We start from the raw sequence: 17,141 nt of genomic DNA on the forward strand, positions 1-17,141 counted from the left end.
AATATAACAATATATTATTGTTCATATATAATATAAATGTTTTAACAACATATTTTTTTATTACAAAACAAATCTATTGCCGTGATCACCAGTTTAGCACTTAGTCCTAGAATTGTAGCCTTTCGTCTATTATAGCCTGCATTTCTATTTCATATTTACGGCAACTTACAACATTTCTGTTTTATGACGATTGGCAAACCAACTATTTCTAGTTTATCATTTTGTTTGAGTATATTTACAGATCATTGTAGATATGATGTTGTTTCATGGCGTGCATTAAGGAACACACTTTAATCACAAATGATCTATGCTTCATTCGTTAGTCTTTCTAAAGGCTTCACTTCGCCATGCTGTACCATACAATCACAGCAACTATATTAAAGATTCACTAGTCACAGTGTTAGAAAGGTTTTATATTGACTTGTCTGAGCCCCAGCTTTTTTTTGCATATTGTATGAATGCATCCAAATCCCCTATAGCCATATTTAGTTTTATACATCTCACTGTATCTCAGTGCCACAGGTTAACCTCTGCATGGGTTTCCTTGATGCCAAGAAAGAGAAAACCATGCGCATGTTTAATTGTTGTAATCGGTCCATTCTCCTGTAAAATATAGTTCTGAATCACAACTATGAAAAAGGCAATAATAAACAGACATTGAACATTAGACAAGGAGTGGAAAAGGGCTGATTTTAATTTTCATTGAAATGCAGTTACAGTTACTGCAGCATGATTTTATTATTATCATTTGTAACTTGTTTCTTGCGAGAGCATCGTGAAAGAACACTGCAGGATAAAAGTGTTCGCAAAAACATCAGGGGCTTTTGTCTGGGGGATAAACACAATGTCAGCGTTTTTGTTAAAGTTAAACATTCACTTAAGCAACTTTGCCCAAAATCTTATTGATCATTCGATTTTTACTTGAAACTTGCCACATTTTAAAATGCCTCACACAAAGGAAAAACTGAAAAGCATGTACACTCCCATGATCTGGTTTTAAATACAAAATCAGAGAATAACATGTCAATACTACAAACAAAAGTTCAAAAGGTACAAGCAGACGTGAACAACACAAAACTGTAAAGAAAAGCAACACACACTTTAAGAAGCAATGATGCAAATGGAAAAATGTATTTACAATGAAACCACCGTATTTCAGAATTCAACAAATTCATATGCTGTATATTAATGTACAGGTATAACCTGGCGGCATCCGAGCCCGTTCTGATTTCCAGTAAGTTCCAAGTGCATTTACACTTAAGTTGGTAACATAAAACTGTTAAGCTTGTGGCCTTTGCACTAGTAAAATTATGACAGCTCTAAATAAGAATAATTTTAATACCATTACTCATTAGGACACAACAGCATACTGTAAATGCAATCAGTAAAGTGGGCATTTGTGAAAGCTTACAACCACCAACACAAACCCACCCCAGCCCCAACAGATCAAAACACACAAAAAAACGCACAAGACGTTTAACTCTCCAAACATAACATATGCGTGAATTAAATAATAAGCACAGGTTTTAATATGACTAAGCTATGACAGCTGACTGACAGATTCATTCAGCAATGAGGGGGAACACTTTAACAAATCAAAAGGGACCTGTGCCTGTGGATTCATCTGTAGATGAGCAAAGACTTGATGCCGGAAGGAACTGCGACAATTCAGTGAAAGTTAAGCTGCTAATGCTAGATGGCAAGTGAGGGGTAACAGGGAGAGCGATATTCAAAATCTCAGCAAAGTTACAATATCACACAGGATCACTCTCACTCATGCTTCCCCATCCTTTAGAACTCAATACACATCACCATCTTAAAACACATTTGCTTGTCCGCTGTTCTGGAAACTCTATACCCTGTACCGCTTCCCCCACACATCCCCCCCCCCTTATTATCTGTTCTTTCTTCACTGCACGGCTTGTTCATTGGCAGTGCTGCCCGAGTCCTGAGGCTTCATAACATCAGGTAGTTCAGGAGGGCTGGAGAAGGGCTCTATTCTTAATGGTTCAAAAGCATCATCTGCGATACAAGCACACACATTAAACAAATGCAGTAACGAAAACATCATATAATAAGAAGGCAAGTAGAAGAAGAACGCAGAAGAACGGGAACTAACCATTGATACGAAAAGCCAGTCCTACTGTGGCTGGAGCCTGAGGTCTGGCTGTCTGATTTGTAAATCCACAGTCCCCAAGAGTCTTACTATCTTCTAGCAGCATATCATCCTAGGGAACAAAGAGAAAATATCTAATAAAATTAATTAAATGCTCAAAAGCACTACAAACTCAATTGCAAGGGATTAGCACAATCTCAAGATTTTTTGTAGTTTCTGTATAGAGCAAGAAATGCTTAACATATGAAAAGTTACCGTATTATTTGAAAGTGACAGCTCACCTCAAATATAGTATTTTTTGTTCGCTTAAACCTGTCTGGCTTTTCCAATAGAACATAAAAAGCATTTCAGGGAATATCTTTGCTATTATTTTCTATTTAAAAGTGAATGGGGTTGTCAAATTATAAAAGTGTGGAACAAACAGACAAAGATCAAATACAATTTTAAGTATAATAAACGTCCTTATGCATTCCAAACGTAAAGGTAAAACAAAATGGGAGTGAATGACATTGTGAATTTTTTGGTGAAGATAAAGGTATTCAAATCAAACCTTGAAATTAAAAATAAAACAAAAGTCGGTAGAGTTATAATAACCATTTTTGCTGACCTTATAAAGTCTTTGATCCTCTGGTGCTCGCTTAAGGATGCCCTCCACAATTCGCTTCAGCTCATAGACTGTGGTAGACTCCTTCGCATCTGTAAAGATGGTTGTCTTGTGACGTCTGATCATTAAAAACACATCCTGAGGAAAAAAACAAGAGTTCACTTAAAGAGAAACTGTTTTATAGTTGATAAATGTGTTTGGTTATAAACCAATTCAGAGCATTTATTGTCCTTCTAAGTATTATTTTGTCATTTTGAGTAAACAACCCAAACTACTTAAACCGAGCAAATGAATGGCAACAGAATAAGCATCAAACTAGAACTGGCATTTTAATGCAAGTTAATAAAGAGAAAAGCAGATGGTGAACAGCTGAAACTCGTCAGGACATTTAACTATACAGTGACAACTGTGAAGATCTACACTTTAGGGGACTCATGATCGACCCTATACAAAATAAACGCTGCCAGCTGCGTTTGTGTTGCGTTGTATGTACACAGTTACTGGCTACACCTAGGAAATGTAACGCGTTGCTGTGCTGTTTATGTAGGACCGACTTATCAAACTCTATATGTGAACAACAACTGGACAACCCCCGCGAATCTTTAAAGACGAGCAAATGTATTATTCCTTCAGTCATTTTTGAAGAACCGCAAAGTGGAGTTGACAACACCTTATTTTGAATCAGGCGGCGAATCAACTCTACAGCGCTGCAATCGAAAAACAAAAAATATCCTACATTATTTTAAAATAAGTCATTTCATAAATCTAACAGTCACAGTCCACAATGATCCGTGGCAGGACCAACCCGTTCCTACATTATAGCGCTGTCATGAAATCCTCACCGCGACAGTCAGATACGTAACGTTAGCTTACAAATAAATAACACAAACAGCAATGGATCGATGGCCTATTTGTTAATATAAGCTAACGGCTCATACGCCGCACGCGATTTATTCACGATCTACTTAGTGACAAGGTAAATTAGACGATTTAACCGGGAATGTTAACAGTTAGCCAAAATGCTAAAAATATTGCGAAACAAAGAGCTTTGTATAAAGCCGCATTTAAACACGCTAGCGACTTTGTTAAGCCGCTGGTTTTGTTATAACCCTTTATTGTTAAAAAATCGACAGCAAAACATCAAAATAAACTAGATATATTATATATTCCTTTCTCACTCACCATTTCTGAATGACTGTTTCGCTGACTTCTTCCACTATCCCACGCTGCACTGCGGAAATCAAAGCGCTCGATCCAGTCCTCCAAAATCCCAGACGTCTTTGCGTGAGCTACCGTAACTCTTTTGTATGATGACGACGTTCGCCCTCTATCGGCCATAGCTAAACTTGATTTTTAGATTAATGCACTATCCTCGCGCCTAAACTGCTTGACATACTGCAAAATGGTTTGTTTTTAATAACTGATAATACATTTGGTCAAGAGGGTTGAAAAGATTGACTGAGAACATCGTAAATTTAGTCAATCACGGATTTCAGAACAAACTCAGGCCTGGTTTCACAGACTATAGTCCCAGACTAAAATGTTTGAGCTGTTTTAACTGAAGACAATTCACCCTAACATATCTCAAAATATGTCAGTGCCATTGCTTTATTTTAAGATTAACACCAGTAGTGTATTTTTAAAGAATTTTACAAAAGATACTTTAATATGCTAATTCAACTAAGGCATAGTCCTGGCATAAGCTAAACCACGGTCTATTTTAAGAAAATTTGGTGACAAGAGATTTTCGGAAAGCATCATTTATTTTAACAACATTGCTGTGGATAATTACCATCATTCAATTTTTAATTAGCCTTAATCTGACAGTGGGTTAACTACAAATGACTAAATCATGTATTTTTTATCTTGCTTGTAAACTGTTGGTTTATGTCAGTCATTTTTTTCTAAATATCTTTAATGGCATCTACGCAATATGATGCATAACATTTCAATATGAAAGTCACAAATAAATAATACATCAGTCTAGGTTTCTTCTTTAGACTTTCTGGTCATTGTTATCCATCTGTACTGAGCTTCTTTCTCACTGGACCTCCAGTTTGAAGTCACAAACCAATAACAGTAATCAGGCAAACTGGAAGTAAAACAAAAGAAAATAAATGAAAAAAATATTATGTAAATTATTTTGTAATATAAATATCCTGTTCTCTTTTTATGAGAGGTACGCACATAACATATTTATATATAAAAATCTATTTAACTATCTAGATAACATTCTGTTTTAAACTTACCAGTTTCCCACTTTCATGATACAACTATGCAGTCAGCTGATTCTCCTGTGTAAACAAAATTAGACCTCTAACTTACAGGATAATGACAACAAATGTGAAGGTAAGGTTGACAAAGAGGTGTAATGATTTATCATTGTACTTATACTCACTGAAAATTCGTTTCAGTGCCTCGACCTCTTTTAAAGGGTTTGGTTTCTCTATTTTGAAAGTGCACTTTGCAAGGTGGTCTTCACTGAGCTTGATTGGACAAAAGCAATGAATCACATATATAATTTAGACAATTTAGACACTACTGGTGTGATTGTTGCATGGATAGCAACAACACAAAGTTTGCAAGTCTGACTAGGATGTCATGTCCCATACTTTGTGTGAGAAATTCATTTTAAACATACATACTGGCTGATCTTTAGGTGATGTAGAGGGTTTAGTTCCCTCGCAACGATGGAGGAACAGAGGGCGGTAGTTGGTGTCTGGGTGAACACTGCAGTTGAAACGCAGCACGTCGATGGGTAAATGTACATGCCAATTGTCTGGATACTTCTTTATCAGATTTTCCACCATTCTGTACACAAACAAGATTTTTTTTTTAAACTGATAAGTCTTGCTCTGAGCCCAATTGCTCACTTAACTTTATGATAAAATCTGTACAATTTCAAACATACTTGACAATGTGGTATTGGGTGTATGGTTCAAGTTGTGAGGCCTGATAATGGTGAAACGCAAGGGAAATCTCCATCTTCAAAATATTACTGAGTGCTCTGTTAACCTTGACACCAGAAGTAAGCAAAAGGCGAGACAAAATCAAAAATCTGTCTGTTGAATTACCTTTTTTGCACCTAAGAGGTAACAGGACTTACCGTTCTGACCTGAACTCCTCTGGCCCCCCACGGTGTGAGAAATCCCAAAGGAAAGCCATATCGGGAAATGGCATCGCACATAAGCAGGGCTATGGAATCAGAGTTAGGCTTTTCTGATGGAAATATTTCAATCCATTTGGTGTAATAATCACAGATGACCACTATGTGGCTATAGGGGCCTTTGCTGTCTGGAAATGGCCCGGTTACATCTATACTCAGCCATTGCCATCTCTCTGTCACCTGTAAAGTGCAGACATTACGTAAAAGACCAGTGGTACTAAAATAGTTACAGAATGAGTTCATGCATGTAAATCTCTAAGAAAAACATACCCTTATAAACTTTGAATTTTGAACTTTGTTTGAATGTTTAGGTGTATTTAAAGATGCAGCATGACAAGTGACATCATTTCCAGAGTCCTGTGGAAAAACATAACACCATTCAGGACACTGCCAGGGTATTAGCTCAAATATAAAGAAATACATACAATGAAAGGTCTAAATACACTGGTGTCAACACCCTCATCATCATCTTCTGCCAGCTTCATCCACTGTATGCTCTATAGAAAAAATAAACATGTCACAGTGTACCAGTAATTAACATGCACTACAATTATAAACATGAAACCAAAACTCAACAATTACAAACCTGCGGTTTACAGTAGTCATCATGAAAGCTACCAGCATGAAGAGGGCCAGGACTGGAACCATCAGAATCCGGTTGAGCCACACGTACAAACCTCCCATCAAGGCTGCCAAAAGCATAAACACAAGAGATATATTGAATATATAGATATATAGGGAAACAACCACTGAGGACTTATTTTGTCAGAAATAAATATGATGCTTGAAAATACACTACCCTGGTGTTCCTTGCTTTGGTGTTGTTTCTGGTATAACAGGCACTACTGTTTTACGGTTCTGAAACGTCCAAAATAAATACAAATATTGGGTTTGAAAATAATACGAAATTATAAATAATGTCATGTTAGTACTATTCGGTTATTAATTCATAGAGAAATTCATTTAAACTCCAATACGAACCACGGATCGTCTTTTGACAGCTGGCACCTGTGTGTGGATACATTTAAAAATAAATGCAAAAAGCCAATATTGCCTCCTTAGGCACTTATGAACAAGAGACAAATTAAAGCAAACCTTACACTTGCAACACTTTAAAGAAATATACAAATGACCTGAAGAATTACCTTCCACTGGAGGTGTTTAGGGAAATTAAAGATAGTTGGGACTGCGTTGCGACGCAATCGTTTATGATTTCCCACTTGCTCGAAGCAATCCTTCTCGAAATGATCCGAGCACAGCACCGAGTTCCCAGTTGGCCACCAGTTCTTCCATCTCATTCGCCGGAGCCATTCTCTCACTCTCAAGCCGTCTGCTAATGGAAACCTTACGCATGCATACAGAAACACGCAAGCATGTAAATGCATATAGCAGCTACAGATGAAAACGTGCTGTGTATAGAGGGTGTTGTAATGTTTCTTAAAACTCAGCTCATAGCAAACACGCACATCAGACAATCTAAAACTTACTTGTGAAAAGAAAACTCTCCCCTTTTGTATGCCTCTTTATACTCCCTATCTGATCGTTTCTTGCACTTAAAAGCTGAGCAGACAGGCATTGTAAGAAACAGGAATGCCTTACTTAAAGCAACTGTAACGTGACAAACATCACTGAACGTATTTTGTATTTCCGGAAGCTGAAGTTCTTCGCGCGAGATTTTACAGCATGGAGTATCGCGATTGCCACACACTGGACATTTGACAAGAATTAAGCATATCGCTGTGGCCGTGGATATAATATGCTATAACATATTGGTGCATATACATAACAATATCCTTTTGACTTTCTGATTAAAACCACTGTCTCGTCTGTTTTTTGTTTGTTCTGATGGGAGTGTACTCGTGTAATCAGACGTTATTATTATTGGTAACGATTTTATTGATGCGAGATAGGTATTCTGGAAGCTCTGCACAAATACATCAATACAATTCTTCTTGTTTTAGGCAAATACAATTGCGTTGTGCAGGTTCTTTAACTTAAAAGCACTTTCATATTCTTTGCCTTCTCATACCTGCACACATTACAATCCACTTTATTTATCAGACGTACAACAACACGCGTACTGGCACAAAGCGACGCGCACTAGCATTTTGGCAAAACCATCGCGTTACTGAATAGATACTGTTAAGGTTAGTTTCGAAGATAAATATTTGTATGAGCTGTGTAAATATATGCGATTTACTCAAAGCTTCATTCACATTACTCGTAACAAGCCTATATAAAACTTACGTGTGGAAAGAAAACTCGCCCCGTTTGTATGCCTCTTTATATAACCCGTCTGAACGCTTCTTACAGTTAAAAGCTGAACAAACAGGCATCGTTCCAATGCACAAAGTTGTATTTTATTTTAAAAGGCGTTTGGTCTTCTTCTCGTGTGATGATAATGCGGATTGCCACACGTGAGCTGTATTTACGCCACCTATCGGACATTTCACGCGATTACAGCAACTAACATCCCCGATGTCAAATATGAAATTAATTGTTGTAAACAGACGGAATAGCTCCATATCATCACTGACTCTGTCAGGTACTCTGTTTGGAGATGAGCTGCGTTGATATGATCCTAAAGTTTCCTTTCGAAACTGTCTGCGCACTTTTCCCTGATATTTGACGCGGCACATGTCGTTTGTTTGCACGTTGCTACAACTACAGTGAACAAAACAGAAATATATTAGGTTCACGTGCCAACATCCTGGGGAATATCGTAGCGGGATTTCGTGTTCTTGTGATCTTTGCGTTTTAACAAAGCATTAAACCGTCAACCGATGACATCGATTGAAGAGCGTGACACGCCGAACACAGCTGTCGCGAAGGGCAAACGATCCATGCACCAAAGCACATTGGTTCTAGGCGATCAGATTAATTCATTTTATTCTACAACACACGCAGAGGTAAGAGGCGAGATGTTGCTGTAACACAATAGGCTGATCATGGGTTTATTCCCAGGGCACTTTCGGACAAAAGCTTCTACCAAATGAATTTATTTAAAGTAATGTAATCCAAATACATATATTATAAAGTATATGCCACTGAAGTACGATAGATGATCATGGTGACGGTAGGTACAGTTTCAATCCTGTTTTTCCCCCAAAGAGTTTTTCTGGGAGAGGACGCGATGGTCATCCGCTGGTCTTTCTGTCTCGAGATTCCCTCCATCCTTCGCAGCAAACAGGAAAGCTGGACGCAAGTAACATGACTTTAACACCTGCCAATACACACTCCAGAGATGTGCACGGACCGAAGGACATTGTACCAGTAAGCGCAGAGTGCTTACTTTTCAAAAGCAGATAGTATTTCGGTCGATTTAACGCGATTTACAGTCATGTAGTATCACATATTCACAGTAGGAGGCGGTGTTAGGTTGAAGTTAATAAAACTGAGTTTGGGTATGTGCCTTGCTATCGAAGTACGGCAGTCATCCTGAACCACAAAATCGTGCTTTAGTTCCTTCTTGAGCCAAAGTCCTAAGATTTCTTCTAAAAGGGTCTGTGCATCATGCATTCTGACTTATTTACAGCGTTAAACGTGCTGGCTTCTCATGGTCAACTTGGTGGTTTGACGTATTTCTGTGCTTGATACACTCCGAGAAGGTTCGTCTAGGTTTCGGAAAGTTTTTTTTAACATGAAATTCCCTTAAGTAACAACTTTTCTCAGTTCCTTATTGGACGATTCTTATGGAAAAGCACAACCACACGTCAACCACGGAGATGTGCTTCTTCGTTCGCGAAGATCAGCTGCTTGTTTGTTCACTGCATTTTGGTGAGGGATGTTGTATAAACGGTGGATAACGCTGGATTTGGAGATTGTCTGAAAGGTGGAGCGGTCCCAACGATAAAAGATTCCGGTCATGAACGGTACATGCCTGTGTTTTGTTGGCAATCGGCGTATATGTACATAAGGTACACGCCCGGTTCAACAGACAAGGCTTAAGGCTAGTCCCAGACTAAAATATATCAGTGCCATTGTTTTGTTCTTGATATGCACACCAGTAATGTATTATTCTAAGGCATTTTTATAATAGCTACATAAATATCTTAGATATTAAGGCACAGTCTGGGCTTAAGCTGAGCTGTGTCTTTGAAACCGAGCCATATTGAATAAAGAGATATGCAGTGATAATGCGAAGATGTATTTTGTACGGTTACTACTAATAAAACAGATCTCTGGGGGCCACAAAAGTGTGTGGGCCCTTAGAATAGCCTTACTTAACCCCCTTAACTACGCCGCTGTTTTGTATATGCACCAGGGATGTGCACAATTCAAATTGAATTAAATGAATGAATTTGTATTGACCTACAGGATATTGACTTGAATTCATTGCAATTCCGAGAACTTCATTCTTTTCACATACATTCTTTTCCTGATGGAAGTACAGGCACTAACATTAAGCATACATTCCCTTAATGTTGAATAATAAGCAATATCTTCACTTCAAAGTAATCAAGTGAGACAATGTTTTGGTAAATGCAATTATCATCTATTCAAGTACTTTACAGCTTCCTGTTTGCAATCTCAATTCAAATTCAAGAATTGAATTGGAATTTAGGGGTCATTCTCAATTCAATTCTGAATTTTGTACAACCCCGATATGCACACAGCATCATGTACTGCACAGCACCGGGCAACAGAACAAAACATGGAACCGTAGGGGTCTTGAGATGAAAGGCATCACACACCCCAACGAGATCACTCTGTACCAGACCACATATCACAAGGAGCACTGCAACACTTCCCCTAGACGTCTAACAGATGAATCCAGTGGACAGCCAATCTTCTGGCACAGCCATAATATTATCACAGGTACTTCAGTAGTCAACTGCTCCTAATTATTTAGAAAAAAATCAGAGGTCATATAACTCATTTCTAGATAAGCATTAGATGTTTGTGTGCTTCAATATGCAAGCACCCTAAAATGACTTTTCTAAGACCTATATTGCTATTTTGGACAACAGGAGAAGAGAAGACTCCAGCTGGACCTGGGCGATCTAGAAGACAGTCTGGAGACATGGTTCTGTGGGCGTCCCGGCGCTGGGACAGACACTTTCCTTTGAACCAATCAAATTAGTGCAAGTACTAGTAAGCAACTAATAAAGTCTTACTTCATTCGTCTGATCAGAACTCTTCAACTAAGAATTCTATCTTGTGCATATCATTCCACACATTGTTTGGGGAACAGATATTTAGCTTGCCAGCATATTTCCACATTTCCTCTCTGCTAGCATGGAGCTGCTATCTGGAAAATGGTTTCTGTCGTGGCCCAAAAACAAAATGAAAGCGTACTGGAATTAAAACACCAACAAATATAGTTGATAGTTTCTAATCTTAGTTTATTATTGTGCTGAACAAAATCAAAACAAAAATGACAATTAAAAGAACAAATAGAGAAGACAAACTTAAGACAAGCCAGTAGATACAAAGAAACACACATGACCAGGAGTGAAACTGAAGATATATTTACAGCCCAGCAACATGTGTTGGATTAAGAAGAGGCTAGAGCTTGAGGACAGTCATAAGGTCCAAACAGTACTAGTACAGCAGTGTGGGTCGAATTCCTTTACACAAACAACCGTCTCACTCCAGTTACTTCCGTTTACAGTGCAATTTTCAGAACAGTGCAGAAATGAATGTTTCCAAGCCATTGAATCACAAGGCAACATTTGAAGCCCTCTGATTGTGTTCTGTGCACCTAACGTAATTCAGTAGTTGCCTTATTGGCTTAAAAACAGAATACAAGCAATAAAGCGATCTTTATTTTGCACTTACCACACTTACTATGACATACAAATACGTGGATGTAAAAAAACCCCGGAACAAATGGTGACGAGTCTGACGGCAAAGAAAAAAACTTACCAATCATACAAAAAATGCCAATCATAGTTTTAAAGATACTTGTAGAGCAAACAAAATGACATGTGAACCTCAAGTACTATCTGCCTAAAATAAGCAGGCTATTTGTGGTTAATTTTCACTGTTTTAGGAATTTGTTTCTGCAAGAACCAAGTTCTGTGGTCTACGGAGATTTGACAATAAGTAAGGGAAGATAACTCTTTCTTCCACCTTTAACTTTTTTTCTTACTCATTCTTCTTTTCCTTTTGTTTCATAAGTTTGTTGATCTCTCTCTTTGCCATGCCAGCATATTTGGTGATGATGCCATGCTGGTTGAGGCCAGGCAAAAGGAGAAGGAAGCTCACTGTGAAAAGTAACAGAAAGCTCTGTATGAATCGGCATTTTAAATTGTACACCCACAAGTAACCTTCAACAGTTGGGGAAATAGAGGCAATCTTTCACTCCAACTAAACATCAATTTTGTGTACAGGGAAGAGAATAAGTAGCATATTTCTGAATTAGAACGGTGTCTATTGAAATACAATGGCCTTTCTGTGCATAGATTACACTTTCCAAAAGGCAGTCCCAGTGTTTTGCAACAAATACAAAATATTTTTTCAATGTAATTTTTAGTAATTGGTTGAAAAAATTTACACACATTTTGTGATGTTAAAATGGGTCGTACGGCTCTCATGTAACGAAGTACTTACCAACCAAGTAGGTAAGAAAGAGGTTATGAACCTGTTGCCCAATCCAGGCTACTGCCAGAAGACTGCTGATCACAGAAAGGAAATACTGCAGAAAAGAAAAACAAATGCATTACATACAGCTGCAACCTATCTTCTTCAGAAGTTACAATACTGTGACACAAACATTAGGTTTTGATTCATGTGTTCTAACAGTGATAAAGTCGACCCAGTGGTGTGAAATGGGAGGCCGCACAGAGTGGTAAATCAGCTTATGAGTCATTAGCGTTGAAACAATGACGCTGCTGTTCTTCAAGTGATAGTGAAAACAGTTTACGTGTACCATTTTTGGCTTTTCTTCCTTCAGAGCAAACAGACGTTTCCACCAGCCGAGCATACGCCGCTGGGTCTTCACAAGGTTGCCACAGATCTCATGGAAACGCTGCTGCTGCTCTGTGGTCCTGTACAGGGATTACAAAATACCATATTTAAAATTTCCTTTATACCAAATATGCAAAGGATAATATGCAATCGCTTCAGTCTTGATAAGATCCATGATGCAAAGCAGAGTGTCTTCACCCTGACAGGGTTTCTTTAGCAATAATGGTCTTTTATAGGGGTGGGCAGAATGACCAAAAATCTATTTCACGGAATGAGTCTTTTTATTTAACAGCAATGATATATTTCACGGTAACATCTCCCATCATAATTTAGCTTGGTGACACGGGTGACTCCACTACTTTCAAGTTCAGTTCATGCTTGTGCGTAGGTCCTACACCGTAGCCTACACTGACCTGCATACCCTACGCCGTAGCCTGATCTCCAAAAAATGGAACAATGCGTCAACTCAACGCAGACTGTACACAAACCGCAAGCGCTGTGATTGGTCTGTTTGAACCCCTTCCTCAGGTCAAAAACCCAGCGAAAGCTTAATTTTTACTCAAATGCATTTTTGAATATTTGCGCAAGTCGCGTTTGGTGTGAACACTATCACGATTGACATTTTATTCCGCGGTAATGGCAATTTCCGGCATACCGGCCTGCCCTAGTCTTTTATAACAACATTTGATACCTAAAATTAACTTGTTAAATGCAGCACACAATCATAAATATTTATAACTATGAACAGAAAAATTGCAGTAGAGGATTATAAAGAGTCCACAGTTTTACAGGGAAGCAGCATCCTTTTGTGCTTATGCACTACATTTTATTTCTGGACATACATGACCATATTCAAGGTTAGGAGCAATGGGATGCTGCCAGACTCTAAAATAAACAGCAGTGCTCTCATCTAGACTCGTTCTGTAGAATGGGGGTGCATATCACAACCTCAGAGTTGATGCGTCTGTGCAGAGCGTACAGGCCGAATCAGCACAGTGGACATCTGCTGAGTCAAATTAACACCGTGGTCTGACACTGGATATTCAGCAGCAACTGCAAGCTGCCACTCAAGACTCTGATCCCAAACTGGAGCAACTGAAATCGCCAGGGGTACTGAGAGACTATAATGAAACCAGAGGGGGGGAACTGCACATGCTGTACAAATATCTTTGAATATTCATAGTCATAGATGATCTGATTTAGAATTGCTAACTAGATTAAGGGGGACACATTTTACAAACCTTTGAGTTGTTCCAAATCTGTATAAATGTATTTGCTCTGATGAACACAGAGAGATTTGGAAGAATGCTTATAACAAAACAGATTTTGCCCCCCATTTACTGCCATAACAGGAAAAAATACTTATATCATATTTTTGTTCTGTTGAACAGAAAAGATGATATTTTTAAAGAATGTACAGCAAACAGTTCTGGGTCACTTTTGACTACCATTGCCTTTTCTCAAACTATAGTAGTCAATGGGGGACAAAATCTGTCTAGTTATAAGCATTCTTCTGTTTTCATCAGAACAAAGAAATGTATACAAATTTGGAACAACTGAAGGCGAGTATCCATTCAATCCTAAAAGCAGACCCTCTTCAGAGGCTACTATGATAAACTGATGGTATTAAATCCACAGGCTTTGAAGATTATCACTCACCATTTGTTGGAACCAAAGACACGGGGGGCAAGAGTGGGCACCAGGTAATCAGCCAGGCACAGAATCATTACAGTGCAGGACAGACCAGTAAGCACAGATGGGTCCAAGTAGTAGACCAACCTGTAAAATTTTTTGAAAAATTGTGGTGAAAGATCTCTTAAAAAAAAGTTCTTCAAAAAGTGTTAAAACCAGATCTGACTGCCATATATAAAAACTAAATCGCTCCCATTCTACTCAGCATTGCATGGAAGCATCTGTTGTGCTGTACCAGAAGTAAAAAAACAGTTAACCTTAGTTAACCTTGTGAAGTTCAACATGTTTGCATTGCACAAGGGTTCAGAACAACCCATTAAATGTTAAAAGCATGATAAATAAACAAATCCTATTAGATTTTGAAGAACAGAAGCTTGGGAAACAGTGAGAAAGTGATGACGGTAAAATATTTCTTCACTTTGTCTGACTGGCTTCATCTGATTAGCTAAACTGAAAGATTTAGTCTTAAGAAGCAGGACGAATGCTTTTACGTGCTGCACACTCACAGGAAGATGACTGTGGTGGCGCCCACTAATGCTCCTGGGTACCAGGGCTTCTGCCAACGCAGGAAGCGATCTCCAGCCAGGATGACCTCTCCCCATCCTTGCAGTTGCTCTTCTAGCTGACTCGTCTCTTGAGCCTAGAAGATTGTTTACCGTCAATAGCACAGTATGAACAATGGGCGTCATTTAGGACAGATGACATGGTATTATAGGTGATTGTTGTAACATGGGAGTGTCACAAGTTCTGGGATTGCACAACCAAGTGGAATGTGAAGCATGTTAAATCAATGAAGGCAGGAAGTGAATTGTGAGGAGGAATAACGCTAGTAAATGTATTCACACACTAAAAGGAACACCCAGAAAATCGACTAGCAAATCTTGTTTCTTCTGTAATGAGCAACTACAGCTGAAACAGCAAGACACTTGTGTGATAAGATGGTAATATTACTTAAAAATAGGGTAGTTTGAAATTAAAATCCCCAATACGCCACACCCCCCCTCCCAGAATCATTACGTCAAAACCCGCAGAAAGGCAGGCGTATATTGGCTACAGTTTCACAATCTATAAATTACATTAAATTGTACATAAACCATGCGAAACAACCGATAAACTTAAAACACCTAATGCTTTGCAAGAACTAAAATGCATTTATTGGATTAAGTTATTCCACCAGACAGCTAATCTTAATAATGTGACTAACGTTATATAATACCCTTGCTATTGCGATACTGAATACGAATAAACTGGAACTGTCAAACCCGTCATCATCAATCTGAATTCACCCTGTATTGCGAACATTAGCCGTTTTTATGCACACTAATGTAGGTATACCAATCACACACAGGACTTTAGCTCCATATGTTCATTTGCTAGCATGTAACATTAAGTTACGTCACGCAGTTCATACGTACCTCACATTCACTGTATTCACACGCTTAACATTTACAAATAAACGACCGATTAAAGCATTACACATTCATTTCATGTCGTTTTTCAACATGGCCAAGCTAATGCCAGCAGCAGTCCGTTTAGCATACTGCTAATGTACACGCCTCGACTAATAGCATATTCGACGCCAGGCCAACGTCTAAATAACGTTAACAGCCATCTTACCAACAGGTTTGCGCTTTTGTTGTCGCCCTCAGCCATTGTTTAGTCTTTAGGATCTGTGTTTTTAGGGGAGCACGAGTACATGAAAGCGGCTAGTCTCTGTTGCGGCGGTCTGTCAACTGACCGTTATTTTCAGGATGTTTTTATGTAAACTCAGATCGCAATGCTTCATGGGAAGTGTAGTTTACGTTCAAAACCAACGAACTCTCATCGATGCTTGGGGACAAATAAGCTTTGAACCATAGGCCTACGTTTAAAGTCCCTGTGAAATAAAAATAACAATTCCTATTTTTCATGAAATATATCAACCTTTATTATAAACATCTTACCAATATGGGTCACTCTTATTCAAATTAACGTGCCCTCATAATCTGCAGCTAAAATTTGAAAATTCACTTGCGTCCCTGGTGACAAGATATAGTTTGACTAACTCCTGTCAGTCTGCTGCCAGTACCATTTCAAAATGGGCTGTTTTATACATAGCCTACAATAAAATCGTAGTGAAAAACAAGTCACGCGCATTTTTCTCTCTTGGTTATTTCTATTTTTTCTCATTTTAAATTCCATTTCACTCGGAAATGTGTCAGAATACACGAGTAAAAATTATCGCAACTTCCAGTTCACAGGGACTTTGAAGGGGAATTACTCACCCTCCAGTCGTTCGACAAGCCTAGGACATCCATTCATCATCGCAATTCAAATTGAGCAAGCTTTCTGACTCCTGCCTATAGACATATCGAACCACTTGAGTTTTCATTTCTTCGGTGGAGTTCCCCTTTAACCGTACCCATGGTTAGTCTTGTACGAACACATTTTGAGGGAGTGCTTTTTTTAATCCGGTGTTGCTCAGTATTATTATTGTAAATCAGGGTAGTTACAGCATTCAAAGGTCTGTAAATGAAATTACTGTGTACTAACACAGTAAAGTATGAGCGGTTTTAAACATCCAACAAATTGATTGTGGGTTAAAGTCTAAAAAGGTCAAAGTGTCAATAACGCAACGGTTGTAATACAAGCAAATGCTCTTGTGAAGACCA

The 17,141-nt window shown here is 38.5% G+C and overlaps 4 protein-coding genes across 10 annotated transcripts; 1 reads left to right on the plus strand and 3 right to left on the minus strand.

The window, feature by feature from the left end:
• Positions 1–394: 394 nt before the first annotated feature.
• elob (elongin B) lies at positions 395–4,458 on the minus strand. The gene is made up of 4 exons (XM_079456287.1): positions 3,903–4,458; positions 2,724–2,858; positions 2,120–2,228; positions 395–2,022 (listed from the first exon to the last, which is right to left on the minus strand). Exons 1-4 carry the CDS (start codon positions 4,056–4,058, stop codon positions 1,910–1,912), a joined length of 513 nt encoding a protein of 170 aa, XP_079312413.1. The 5' UTR covers positions 4,059–4,458; the 3' UTR covers positions 395–1,909.
• LOC306894055 (uncharacterized protein) lies at positions 4,299–8,351 on the minus strand. 6 transcript variants are annotated; one of them, XM_079456282.1, is made up of 13 exons: positions 8,134–8,307; positions 7,032–7,230; positions 6,868–6,894; positions 6,686–6,744; positions 6,473–6,575; positions 6,312–6,383; positions 6,157–6,243; positions 5,827–6,066; positions 5,632–5,735; positions 5,366–5,531; positions 5,119–5,206; positions 4,970–5,014; positions 4,299–4,812 (listed from the first exon to the last, which is right to left on the minus strand). In XM_079456282.1, the coding sequence occupies exons 1-12, from the start codon at positions 8,220–8,222 to the stop codon at positions 4,983–4,985; spliced, it is 1,266 nt and encodes a 421-aa protein (XP_079312408.1). In that variant the 5' UTR covers positions 8,223–8,307; the 3' UTR covers positions 4,299–4,812; positions 4,970–4,982. The 6 variants fall into 6 exon arrangements, 4 of the variants coding, with proteins under 4 accessions (XP_079312408.1, XP_079312410.1, XP_079312409.1 ...); XM_079456284.1 differs by having other exon boundaries at positions 4,314–4,812; positions 6,330–6,383; positions 8,134–8,351; XM_079456283.1 differs by lacking the exon at positions 8,134–8,307 and adding an exon at positions 7,374–7,543 and having other exon boundaries at positions 4,314–4,812; positions 6,330–6,383.
• Positions 8,300–11,032, plus strand: LOC306894057 (uncharacterized protein). Its single transcript, XM_079456286.1, has 4 exons — positions 8,300–8,795; positions 8,998–9,159; positions 10,503–10,704; positions 10,857–11,032. Exons 1-4 carry the CDS (start codon positions 8,670–8,672, stop codon positions 10,967–10,969), a joined length of 603 nt encoding a protein of 200 aa, XP_079312412.1. The 5' UTR covers positions 8,300–8,669; the 3' UTR covers positions 10,970–11,032.
• A 174-nt stretch (positions 11,033–11,206) lies between these two features.
• On the minus strand, positions 11,207–17,066 carry arl6ip1 (ARL6 interacting reticulophagy regulator 1). Of its 2 annotated transcripts, none has more exons than XM_079456796.1 (6): positions 16,108–16,345; positions 14,997–15,130; positions 14,458–14,577; positions 12,761–12,878; positions 12,442–12,526; positions 11,207–12,095 (listed from the first exon to the last, which is right to left on the minus strand). In XM_079456796.1, the coding sequence occupies exons 1-6, from the start codon at positions 16,141–16,143 to the stop codon at positions 11,977–11,979; spliced, it is 612 nt and encodes a 203-aa protein (XP_079312922.1). In that variant the 5' UTR covers positions 16,144–16,345; the 3' UTR covers positions 11,207–11,976. The 2 variants fall into 2 exon arrangements, with proteins under 2 accessions (XP_079312922.1, XP_079312923.1); XM_079456797.1 differs by lacking the exon at positions 16,108–16,345 and adding an exon at positions 16,755–17,066 and having other exon boundaries at positions 11,213–12,095.
• Positions 17,067–17,141: the final 75 nt, after the last annotated feature.

The sequence above is a fragment of the Barbatula barbatula genome, assembly GCF_947034865.1.
Source record: "Barbatula barbatula genome assembly, chromosome: 5".
NCBI classification, from domain to species: Eukaryota; Metazoa; Chordata; class Actinopteri; order Cypriniformes; family Nemacheilidae; genus Barbatula; species Barbatula barbatula.

Excerpts from the sequence above, each read along its gene's own strand:
- elob (XM_079456287.1), bottom strand. The coding sequence starts at position 4,058 with ATGGCCGATAGAGGGCGAACGTCGTCATCATACAAAAGAGTTACGGTA. Across the intron at positions 2,859-3,902 it reads GAAACAGTCATTCAGAAATG|GATGTGTTTTTAATGATCAG; the intron begins GTGAGTGAGAAA and ends TTTTTTCCTCAG. Across the intron at positions 2,023-2,119 it reads ACTGGCTTTTCGTATCAATG|ATGATGCTTTTGAACCATTA; the intron begins GTTAGTTCCCGT and ends CTTGTATCGCAG.
- LOC306894055 (XM_079456282.1), bottom strand. The coding sequence starts at position 8,222 with ATGCCTGTTTGTTCAGCTTTTAACTGTAAGAAGCGTTCAGACGGGTTA. Across the intron at positions 7,231-8,133 it reads GGCGAGTTTTCTTTCCACAC|GTTTCCATTAGCAGACGGCT; the intron begins GTAAGTTTTATA and ends TGCATGCGTAAG. Across the intron at positions 6,745-6,867 it reads CTGTCAAAAGACGATCCGTG|AACCGTAAAACAGTAGTGCC; the intron begins GTTCGTATTGGA and ends TGGACGTTTCAG.
- LOC306894057 (XM_079456286.1), top strand. The coding sequence starts at position 8,670 with ATGACATCGATTGAAGAGCGTGACACGCCGAACACAGCTGTCGCGAAG. Across the intron at positions 8,796-8,997 it reads ATTCTACAACACACGCAGAG|AGTTTTTCTGGGAGAGGACG; the intron begins GTAAGAGGCGAG and ends TTTCCCCCAAAG. Across the intron at positions 9,160-10,502 it reads GACCGAAGGACATTGTACCA|CATCATGTACTGCACAGCAC; the intron begins GTAAGCGCAGAG and ends ATATGCACACAG.
- arl6ip1 (XM_079456796.1), bottom strand. The coding sequence starts at position 16,143 with ATGGCTGAGGGCGACAACAAAAGCGCAAACCTGTTG. Across the intron at positions 12,879-14,457 it reads GTCTTTGGTTCCAACAAATG|GACCACAGAGCAGCAGCAGC; the intron begins GTGAGTGATAAT and ends ATCCCTGTACAG. Across the intron at positions 12,096-12,441 it reads CTTTCTTACCTACTTGGTTG|TGAGCTTCCTTCTCCTTTTG; the intron begins GTAAGTACTTCG and ends TACTTTTCACAG.